This window comes from Haliotis cracherodii, unplaced genomic scaffold (genome assembly GCF_022045235.1).
Source record: "Haliotis cracherodii isolate W230 unplaced genomic scaffold, xgHalCrac1.p SCAF_9, whole genome shotgun sequence".
NCBI classification, from domain to species: Eukaryota; Metazoa; Mollusca; class Gastropoda; order Lepetellida; family Haliotidae; genus Haliotis; species Haliotis cracherodii.
In genome coordinates, this window is record NW_027266343.1 from 58593810 (window position 1) to 58605821 (window position 12012).

The 12012-nt window shown below is 39.9% G+C and overlaps 1 protein-coding gene across 1 annotated transcript in view; it reads right to left on the reverse strand.

Annotated features, from left to right (window-relative positions):
• Window positions 1–4845: 4845 nt before the first annotated feature.
• LOC139452280 (beta-hexosaminidase subunit beta-like) overlaps window positions 4846–12012 on the reverse strand; it is a 64859-nt gene continuing 57692 nt past the window's right edge. The window contains exon 16 of the mRNA XM_071233687.1: window positions 4846–10337. Coding sequence (XP_071089788.1) covers window positions 10131–10337 — 207 coding nt within the window. The 3' untranslated portion in view covers window positions 4846–10130. The remainder of the gene's footprint in view (window positions 10338–12012) is intronic.

Genomic DNA, 12012 nt, shown 5'->3' on the forward strand with positions numbered 1-12012 from the left:
TTAGTGGGATATGATCCCTAAGACAACCTTCTTGGTTAGAATTGGTCTTCAGCAACCTAAGAGGCGACGAAAGGGATTGGTTGGTCAGACTCGCTGACTTGTTTGAAGTATGTCATCATATCCAAATTCCGTGGATCGATGCTTATGATGTCAATCACTGAATTGTCTGGTCCAGACTCAATTATTTACAGACTGCAGTCATACAGATGGAATATTGCTGGGTGCGGCAATAAACATGAAACATCTTGGGCTCGTCTTTCACTTGCATAGAAAGAAACATCTTCCAAGGCTAATGCAACAAATACTATTTATTGTTATGTTTGAATGCGAGTATATTCTATGTGTTTGAGCAAGTCGGAGATTATTTTATGTAATAAAAGTTCTCCTTCCACGATTGTTCTGTTGATTCTTCTACTTGGTTCATGTGGATCATTGACTTGGATCCGTTGGGACTCCAGGTAACGTCCCAGCAACCTATGCTGGTTAAAGAAGGTGACTTTAGAGCAGGCTTGGTGTCGGCGTGTCACCGTATGCTGATGGCAAGGGTTGTTGCTCACAATCTCAATCACTGGATTGTCTGGTTCAGACATTAATATTTACAATCTGTCATATTGCTGGAAAATTGCTCGGGTGTTAAACAACAAACAAAACATATTTGGACAGCGTGGACCCCTAGGCGACATTTTTTTTATTTGTTGGTTTACGGATGCGCCGCTCTTTCAAAGTCCAAATGTTAAAAAAAAATAAAAATGAAAATTACCCTTTTTTTTATTACCGCCGATCTTTTCGACAAAAAGTTCAAACAAAAAAAGATTTCTTTTCCTCGTCGAGCTTAAAGCAAAGGGAAGTCACTCTGATATTTCTTGCTGGGATCCTTCTTTATACCATCAAAGCTTGTCAACGCAAAGCGCAGTGGTGACCAGTTTAACTATTTCAACACTGTTGGCCGTTCAAAGCCACAAGTCACACCGCACGGTAAACCGTCCAAGCCACGTCAAAATAGTTTATAATTATATTAACCTACTTGTCATATCATTCATTTATTAAATCTATCACATTTCACAATGTCTGAAATACCTATTCCATTTGATTTTATCATTTTTTATCTATAGATTAAAAATATATTCACTTGACACTATTTCCCGCAATGTTATATTGAAAATAAAAAATAAAATAAAAAAATCTCGGACACACCTCGACAACTGGTCCTCACGGGCTGAAAAGTCTTTATTTACAAAGTAATAAAATCATCAAAAATGTATCTATAAAAGTTGCCAAACTGACATCTTAGTTATTATTTCCAACTTTTCGTGCGATCGCATATCGTAAGTCAAATGACATCTCGGCTTTCGTCGCCTGGATTTCTCGGCTCGGACACGATGTCTTAATGCCAAAATATATGCATAAGAAATCTTTGTCACAGCTCGTAACCTAGCTCTATGCATCCATAAAGTTCCATATTTTTAATATAGATCGCGATTTCATGGTAAAACGTTCAGAATAACATGATTTAACACAAACCTTTCGCCAAAGTCTGAAAATTATCTTTGCTGTAATTTGATTAGCTGCCTTAGGTCACGTGCTTAAATTTGACTAATCACGAACCTTGTAGCAGATTTTGTCGGGGAAACAATATAAGTTTTTTTAATGTATACTGACATGGCAGGACGTATGTGTTATTCATACGTTATGAATGTTTTAGCTTACATTATTATTTATTTAAAACGAACTTTATTTAGTTGTTCATGAATTATTTAAATAATGAAATACACATAACTTTCATATTTATAAACAATAGGATTAATTAGACCTTTCAAATAGTGTATGGCCAAACATGTAGTAGCAAAGATGTTAATTTCAGCAGATAATTCATTGATAAATGTTGGTTTCATTTATCACACAACAGTCCCTGGGAACTTGGTGTCACAGCAGTAATCTTCTGGTTGGCTGGTGTTGAAAGAGTTAAACGTTGCCCATGCATTTGCAGCCAAAATAGCAGCGTTTTTCATGCATTTCCACTCATGACATGAATATTGTTATGTTGTCATCCCTGCACAAGCTGAGTGCAAGGGATATAATAAAATGTTCTTGCAAAAATTGAGTTATTTTACTTTTATTACGACAGGATATTTTTTTCATACCTACCTAACTTTTTAGGACAAAATTCAGGTAAAAAAAATGTGAGAGGCTTTTTTTTTTTTTTTTTTTTAATTGGCCTGCCTCACTTTTGAAATGAGTTTGAAATCCGTAAACCAAGAAATAAAAAAAGTGTCGCCCTAGGCTTATCTAGGTGTGTTTTCAGAGGCCAGTATTCTGCCTAAAGTCCAGAGCAAATGTTAGTAAAATTCCCAAATTGGAATTAAAAAATCACAAGATTCTGGTGATAATTTTTTTAAATTGTAAAGAAATATAATTATTTTAGTCTTTTGCAAAGTTGAGGTGTATTTTGGACACAAAGTTGTACATTGTGAATAAATCATAGAATCAACCAGTGGTGTGTCTGGTCCAGACTTGATTACTGGCTGTGAGTGAGTGAGTGAGTGAGTTGTCCCTGAATGAATTAATAATTCAAGATCGAAACAAAGCAAAATGAATTTAATGACAATAGAATTTCCTTTCACCCATACTTGCATCAGTTATCACTTTGCATAATCTTGGAAACAGTAATTGCAGTACATCCCTTTCCACGTCACATATCCCAGCACTGTAAACATTTATACTTCTTAACATGATAAAGGCACTAGTGTCAGTGCAGACTAAAAAAACAAAGTTGAACTCAATTTTGTCAACATAGAAATGAATTACTCCACAGACACAACCCAATACTCCATTCCACAAAGCAAGTACAAGCTCGGACATTTGGCAGTTGTGGCAAGTTGAACTGTAGTCGTGCAAAACCAGCTATGTTTAACAAATGTTTTATCTGGGATAACACTTTCTTTTGTAAAGTACAGATTCTCGTACTTTTTGGGGTTGAGTCCCGTCTGGGATTCACCCAATTGCCAGCACACAAAGTCAACGATCTACCCACTCAGCCATCGAGGCTTTCACAAAAATGAATGTCTGACAACTGGTAGTCTAGATTGCATACTGGCGTGTGCTGGCGATTAGGTGCCTGACTCGGGCAGTGTGGGTTAGATCCGTGACTTTGTGTGCTGGCGATTAGGTGCCTCACTCGCGCAGTGTGTGTGTTAGATCAGTGACTATGTGTGCTGGCGATTAGGTGCCTCACTCTGGCAGTGTGGCTTAGATCAGTGACTGTGTGTGCTGGCAATAAGTTGCTTCACTCGGGCAGTGTGGGTTAGATCAGTGACCGTGTGTGCTGGCGATTAGATGCCTCACTCTGGCAGTGTGGGTTAGATCAGTGACTATGTGTGCTGGCGATTAGGTGCCTCACTCTGGCAGTGTGAGTTAGATCCGTGACTTTGTGTGCTGGCGACTAGGTGCCTCACTCGCGCAGTGTGTGTGTTAGATCAGTGACTATGTGTGCTGGCTATTAGGTGCCTCACTCTGGCAGTGTGGCTTAGATCAGTGACTGTGTGTGCTGGCAATAAGTTGCTTCACTCGGGCAGTGTGGCTTAGATCAGTGACCGTGTGTGCTGGCGATTAGGTGCCTCACTCTGGCAGTGTGGGTTAGATCAGTGACTATGTGTGCTGGCGATTAGGTGCCTCACTCTGGCAGTGTGGCTTAGATCAGTGACTATGTGTGCTGGCAATAAGTTGCTTCACTCGGGCAGTGTGGCTTAGATCAGTGACTATTTGTGCTGGCGATTAGGTGCCTCACTCTGGCAGTGTGGCTTAGATCAGTGACTATGTGTGCTGGCAATAAGTTGCTTCACTCGGGCAGTGTGGGTTAGATCAGTGACTATGTGTGCTGGCTATTAGGTGCCTCACTCTGGCAGTGTGGCTTAGATCAGTGACTGTGTGTGCTGGCAATAAGTTGCTTCACTCGGGCAGTGTGGCTTAGATCAGTGACTATTTGTGCTGGCGATTAGGTGCCTCACTCTGGCAGTGTGGCTTAGATCAGTGACTATGTGTGCTGGCGATTAGGTGCCTCACTCTGGCAGTGTGGCTTAGATCAGTGACTATGTGTGCTGGCAATAAGTTGCTTCACTCGCGCAGTGTGGGTTAGATCGCTGACTTTGTGTGCTGGCGATTAGGTGCCTCACTCGGGCAGTGTGGCTTAGATCAGTGACTATGTGTGCTGGTGATTAGGTGCCTCACTCTGGCAGTGTGGCTTAGATCAGTGACTATGTGTGCTGGCAATAAGTTGCTTCACTCGCGCAGTGTGGGTTAGATCGCTGACTTTGTGTGCTGGCGATTAGGTGCCTCACTCGGGCAGTGTGGCTTAGATCAGTGACTATGTGTGCTGGTGATTAGGTGCCTCACTCTGGCAGTGTGGCTTAGATCAGTGACTATGTGTGCTGGCAATAAGTTGCTTCACTCGCGCAGTGTGGGTTAGATCGCTGACTTTGTGTGCTGGCGATTAGGTGCCTCACTCTGGCAGTGTGGCTTAGATCAGTGACTATGTGTGCTGGTGATTAGGTGCCTCACTCTGGCAGTGTGGCTTAGATCAGTGACTATGTGTGCTGGCAATAAGTTGCTTCACTCGCGCAGTGTGGGTTAGATCGCTGACTTTGTGTGCTGGCGATTAGGTGCCTCACTCGGGCAGTGTGGGTTGGTATCCCGGACGGGACTCAACCAAAGACAGTATGAGAAGAGGTGTGAGAGATGAGGGTACTTGAGGGAGGAGACGAGAAGACGGGGGAGACGGGGGACAGTTCCAGGTCATTTTGGTCTTGTTATAAACGTGCCAGTTTCAACTGAAGGATCTACTGAGGACCGTCAATGTCCACATCCACAAATAACTAACACAAGCAAGGGCTGAGCTGCACTAGGTGATTTTTTTTCCCTTTATTTTCTATTCACCCAAAATGCTAATTGGCTTGTAATAAATCTGTACAACTAACAATAAAAATAGAGGTTTATCTCCGTTTGTCATAAGTGCATTTATTATTTATGTGTGCCACAATTGTGATTGACATAATGATTGGCATTGCGATTGACATAATGGTTGCCATTGTGATTGACATAATGATTGGCATTGTAATTGGCCTAATAGTTGCCATTGCGATTGACATGATGATTGACAATATAATTGACATAATGGTTGTTATTGTACTATATTACCCTCTGTATATATGTATATGAAGAAGTAGACAGCAAAACTGTTGTATATCCAATGTTTCGGACTATTCCATCAAAATAGGGACCAGCTCTAAGGTTCCATGTCGGTTCCAAAACTTAATTCCTTTGTAAGTTGTAGCAGGGTCACGAGGGGTACATGAAGTACCATGAGCAGGGGGCGAGCGGTATGAAACCTAACGAGGGACGCAGAAAACCCCATGTACCCCGAGACATCCTGCTACAACAAATTTATCTTACCAACATGTTTTAATATGACTTTGTAAAAGAATTCAAACAAATTCAAAATCGATAGACAACAGCTGTTCCAATCCCGTGAGATCTCGTCATTCTGACATGGAGGGCAGCTAAACATTTATAGGCACACCCCCAACCCCTACAAAAAACTAAACTTAGGAAATGTTGAAGTCCGGAGTTTTGTGTCCTCTTTTGTCAATCATTCTTGTGTTTTCCCCAGCATTACGAACGTTTATTGACTGAAGTTGATTTACTATGCATGGGCGGATACAGCTTTTTTTAAAAGGGGGGGGGGCAACAATTAAGATCTATTTATTGTCTTTGGTGGTAATTTATACAGAAATAAAGATTTTTTTCGAAATAAAAACGGGGGTGCACACACACCCTCTGTATCCGCCCATGACTATGTGTTGAAAACCATTCGTAGGGTTTTTATAGATCAAATCTGCCATTCTATATGACACGCTGCTCGAGATGGACTTCCCACTATTGCTGGAGACTGTAGATCTTGTGGAAAACTGGATGTATTTGTGACAACTACAACAGCACATGAATGAAAATAAGATCGGTTTAGTTTAGTTACTATATGAAACACTGAGAAATCAGGAAAGTTGATTTTGTTGCATGGAAAACTTGCAGGGTCATTTACCCCCCATCCCTAAAGTTCAGGAATTAAGATTTTCAACTGACATCAACTTTGGAACTGGTCTCTGACATATCAGCATTGGGATAACTGCATTCCAAAGTTGTTTTAAACTGTACAACAAATAGTATGTAGGACAAAATGGAGGGTCATACCTTAGAATCTGAATAAATAAATGATAAAAAATGAATTTGTTTTACCAATTAATGACGATTGCATGCAAGACATTTATAATTAGCCACATGCAAAAACATCAAATGAATAAGTAAAACAGAATTGCATTATCATGTGTCTGTTATTGCAAGATGTGCCGTGATCATGACGGTCACGGTGTTATTAGAATCAGTACGAGGACGGATCATATCATAACTATGACTGAGTAATGCATAAATGTACTTGACTCCAGAGGTAAATCACAACAACTTCCTCATTTCTGAACACGTTTCCCTGTGTCTCGAGAACATACCAGCTTACGTGTCTCTGATGAGTTCAAGTACAACACTATCATACTGTATTCTTCTGTAGCGAAATGAGAAATGATTTAAGAGAGACTACTCTACACTTTGTAACTTTTGGTTTGTGTGTGCACATCTTAGACAATCTGTTTGTGCAGGTAATGAAACACTTAACTACTTGATTGCCATGTGTTTAAATTTCATTTGGCAGACAAGCAAAATGTTTCTGAATGACACTAGCTGGGACTGCCAATTTGCCAGTCTAGTTCTTTGACTCGGGGGTGGCAGGAACCATGGCAAGTCTAGGCTTTCAAGGGGAAGATAATGTTCATACAACAATAGGAACGTATTGATCTGTATTATTGATGCTATAAAGACCCTGATATTGATGATGAATATTAAACCCACCATACAAAGAAAATAAATGTAGGTAACTACTTATAAGTTTCAACCACAGCCAATGATTGATGATCAACCCTGAGTGTCCGCACTCGGAGGACTGTCAGCTCTTTTGTTGAATGTCCACTAATATCCAAAAATTATGCCAAGTTTATTCAGGTATACAATTGACCTGACTGTGCATGTGTTTGTGATGGGTGCCAACAATGGGGCAGGATACGCCCACCTTTTTGCGAACACAGCAGTTGCCCCCCTTGGATTTTTCATAGAAAACAGTTTTATTTGAATCATGAAAATACAAGTTGGGGACAAGTGATACTTGTACAAATATTTGCTCCCCCCCCTCCTCCCTAGAATCTGTTGTGATGTTTTAAAGCCCTCTTGAACTATTTTAGTCCATCTGTTAAATAAATGGACATATTTATCAGTCAATTTGTTACAAGTATTTACTGTGGGCATTTCATAAATACAATGTATTGACTGATTAAACACACTGTAGCATGAAAACAATGACTTAGTGAGGTCTGTCTCGCCTCTAAGAACTTTCTAGCGATAACGTCAAGGAACTTGAACGATTCTGTTCAATGCTGCAGCAAACGAATGAAAACAAAATGCAAATATTTTAACAGACAATAGCGAACCAGCTAACACAACCTTTGCAGGCAAAATCATGCATCCGACTACAGCAGATATCACAGCCTCCGCTCTCTCTTTTTACCTAAAATATTTCATTAGATCTAAAAGAATATTTGCTGCAACTCCAATGTAGTCTGTAATGCCCAATTATTCCAGATAAAAAATATTCATGTTATATTCATTTGAAACATCTGCTCATTGACTCAAATATAACCCCAAAATACCCAATGACAAGATGGAGGTAGTTAACTGTTAAAAAGAATAACCTGGGATCTCTGTGTAGACCAACTTGATGTTTGACCAGCCTCTGTGTAGACCAGCTAGATGTTTGACCAGTCTCTATGTAGACCAGCTAGATGTTTGACCAGCCTCTGTGTAGACCAGCTAGATGTTTGACCACACCCTGAACATGAGTTGTGTCTCTTGAGACATCATTCAGTTTGTGCACACAGAGAATATGGACTGTAGATAATTATTGGTTAGTTAGCTTACTGTGATGCTTCAGTTCCTAACCGGTGTCCAAGTGTGACAATCTGGTCCCTAAACGGTGTCCAAGTGTGACACCCCTGTCCATAACGTGTCAAAGAGTGACTCCAAGATTGATGTAAAACCTGAACACCGTTGACCTATAACACCACTGGAGCCACTTGGGGACAATGTATTGTATTAGTGAAATGTTTTCAGGCAAATCACTTCCGGGTTGATTCATGAGTACGAATTGCAACACACCACTAGAAGATAAACCAATAACACCATATAATAAATCTGAAATAAAATGATCAAACTGCACATAAGTCCCAATGCTATACACATAAAATATGCACTTCATTTAACAATGAAATGTCAATGCACAATTACATAATTTTTTTTCTAACACCACGTTTCAGCAAGTGCGACTATAAACAACAAATTAATGTTTCCACTGTGACATTCAAGATGGCGGTCATAATGGCTTCCGACTGTTCCGTGGAAGACCAAACCAACAGCTGTGCCTCATTCGTACGTTGTACAACAGTGCGTGGTCACGTGATTTGGGTCATCACCGCTGTATCCGTTGTGTCCGCTTCATGTGGTAGAAAAGCCTTAAGTGATGCAGGACCCTCGATCCACAAAGCAATCATAGTGCTATGACAGTCATAAGTCCACGTTAAAGTATGGGAGTTACGATCATCATAGCACTACTATCGCTTTATTGAACGGACCCCAGATCTTGAGACGTGAAACCCACGAACACAGACATCGTGCAGACAAACAAAGAATCATTATCAGGACATATTCTGGGTTCGAATTCCGATTTCACAATGATCGGATGACACATCAGCCGACCGTTACCTAATAGGTCGAGGATCGCAACCCTTCAACACCCTTTGTACGGCAAGCATTGGAACTCCAGGCACTAATGGAAACATTGGAACTCCAGTCAGTAACGGAAACATTGGAACTCCAGGCACTAACGGAAAACACATATACAGTTGTATAAAAATAAATATTTGGATTGTTAAGAATGGCACTTCAGACACTTTTGGTGCCAATGTGGCATGTCCTGTAGAAGTGGCTCTTCTTCACGTTGGATGTTCTTTCTTTCTGGGAGACACCAGAGATGGGCTACACACACTGTACCCATGTGGGGAATGGAACCTAGGCCTTCGGCGTGATGAGCAAACGTTTTACCACTGGGCCCTGTGTGTATGTAGCAATCATCAGACACTTCAGGCACAAGGTCAATGCATACAGCTTTTTTCCTTCCGAACATGTTTCAACTGAAACTTTTGCAAAATAAGATGGACAATTGGAGGGTTTGCAGTATAAATAGTTCTTTTTTTCATCTTGAAACCAAACTCCAAGCTCTTCCCTTTCAAACACAAAGGGTCCTTACAGAATTCTCACAGTGGATCTCTGACATAGCTGACTCCTGTCATGAAAATAACATCTCGCAAGTTTCAAGTATGATCTCAAACTCTGCAGTTATGCTCAGTGTACTCTTCGCTGTATCAGTTTGTATTTTTATTAAATGAATAAAAACATAATGTGATATAAAGACGCCTGGAGTCACGCCAACACAAGAGTTTCAGAATCGTCTCTTGTCATTACTTGGTAACATCACGACGGAAAGACCATTCACTAATGCCCTTTTTGTAAATGTTTACATCAAAATATCAACAAAAGCCCAACCATATTACTTTGACGTGAGATGACATCATTCTGATAAGCAATGGCATTGTTAATATTGAGATCAGTTTGAATTTTTACAACATGGCGTTTGATAAACTTGTCTCCCTTTTGCAGCAACACAGCACACATCCATCCATCATGACGTGGTGATGGAAATAACACAACACAAATGTATCACAGTGCGTTAAATAGGATGCCATATCACACACTGGCTCATATGATATACACTTATATCCCCTATTTGAGGGATAAACGGCGACCCGCGTGACATGCTGGTTTCATGTGAAGAACATCAAGGCAGATGATTCGCAACACTTGTCTCTTTCCATTCCTTACGAGAAGATCCGGAATGACATGATTCGTGAATGTCGTTTTCCACTCGTTTACGAGATGCTCCAAGCCCACAGCCCCGAGTAGATCAACATGGAGACCCCGATCAGCCCAAGGAAGGACACGAGAATTGATGAGTGCCTGGTGTGACGAACGGTTTCGATGACGCGGGAGGGAAGATGGGTCTTGAGGATGAAGCTGAACAACAACATCACCACCACCACCTGCACCATCACCAACATGGAGTCCTTGAACATGTCCTGCAACACACACAGCACCACATTACAACATTGAACTGATTACGTCAGTAAAAGACGTCACAAATGGCTTTGTCTTCCAAAATGGAATATTATTCTATAATGGTTCTGTAAACAAATTTTACTTTATTCACTGTAAGGACGTGTCTAACTGTTGGATTCTGTGTCCCTATTCAAGGAAGGGTATAATAGGTTAATAAATATAGGAGAATGTCCAGACCACTAATGACGACACAAGAATGTCAAATGACCCCATTGTTTAAGCCAGGACAAGGAGTCCGTGGAAGCTGGCATTTTTGCATATACAGTAAATAATGGTCATAATGAACTCAAAGGGACCACTAATTTTAGTTCTTATAACCGTAGTTCGTTACAAAGATACATACAGCATATATACAACAAATGGCCTGGACTATAAAAGATGTTCATTATTTCGGTCAGAGTGTTCGTTATAAACGTAGTTTACTGTAAAATATAAGGATTTCTTGTGTATCAAGTGCAAGAGCAGTATGTCTTTACCTGTTGAAAGGGTGTTGATAAATACAATGTATTGGAGAATGTCTAGACCACTAATGGCAATACAAGCATGCCAATTGACATAAATGCAAAATAACACAAAAGCAGCTAAATGGTTTTAGTACCTAAGACATTTTCAAATAACATCGATCCTCGAACATTTTACAGCTCTCCACCAACATTGATGCTTTATTAATGACCTGATCACTTACTGACATCAGTGAGGGAGATGGGCAACCTTTGTGTCTTCTAGAGTAGTGCAGCAGAATGGAACAAGGAAAGAGTCATGACCACTTGTGAACACTCAGTTTCACGCACACAAACTTTTCCATTCTCGTCCCTTCTTTCATACACTTCTAAGAAGTCTCAATTACTAATAGTTCAATTTAAACTCTGTGTTAACAACAATGTGTTGTAATTTACAGATATACTCCATGTGTTGTAATATACAGATATACTCCATGTGTTGTAATATACAGATATACCCCATGTGTTGTAATATACAGATATACTCCATGTGTTGTAATATACAGATATACTCCATGTGTTGTAATATACAGATATACTCCATGTGTTGTAATATACAGATATACTGGGTACTCCATGTGTTGTAATATACAGATATACCCCATGTGTTGTAATATACAGATATACTGGGTACTCCATGTGTTGTAATATACAGATATACCCCATGTGTTGTAATATACAGATATACTCCATGTGTTGTAATATACAGATATACCCCATGTGTTGTAATATACAGATATACTCCATGTGTTGTAATATACAGATATACTCCATGTGTTGTAATATACAGATATACTCCATGTGTTGTAATATACAGGATATACTCCATGTGTTGTAATATACAGATATACTCCATGTGTTGTAATATACAGATATACCGGGTACTCCATGTGTTGTAATATACAGATGTACTCCATGTGTTGTAATATACAGATATACTCCATGTGTTGTAATATACAGATGTACCGGGTACTCCATGTGTTGTAATATACAGATATACTCCATGTGTTGTAATATACAGATATACCGGGTACTCCATGTGTTGTAATATACAGATATACCCCATGTGTTGTAATATACAGATATACTCCATGTGTTGTAATATACAGATATACCGGGTACTCCATGTGTTGTA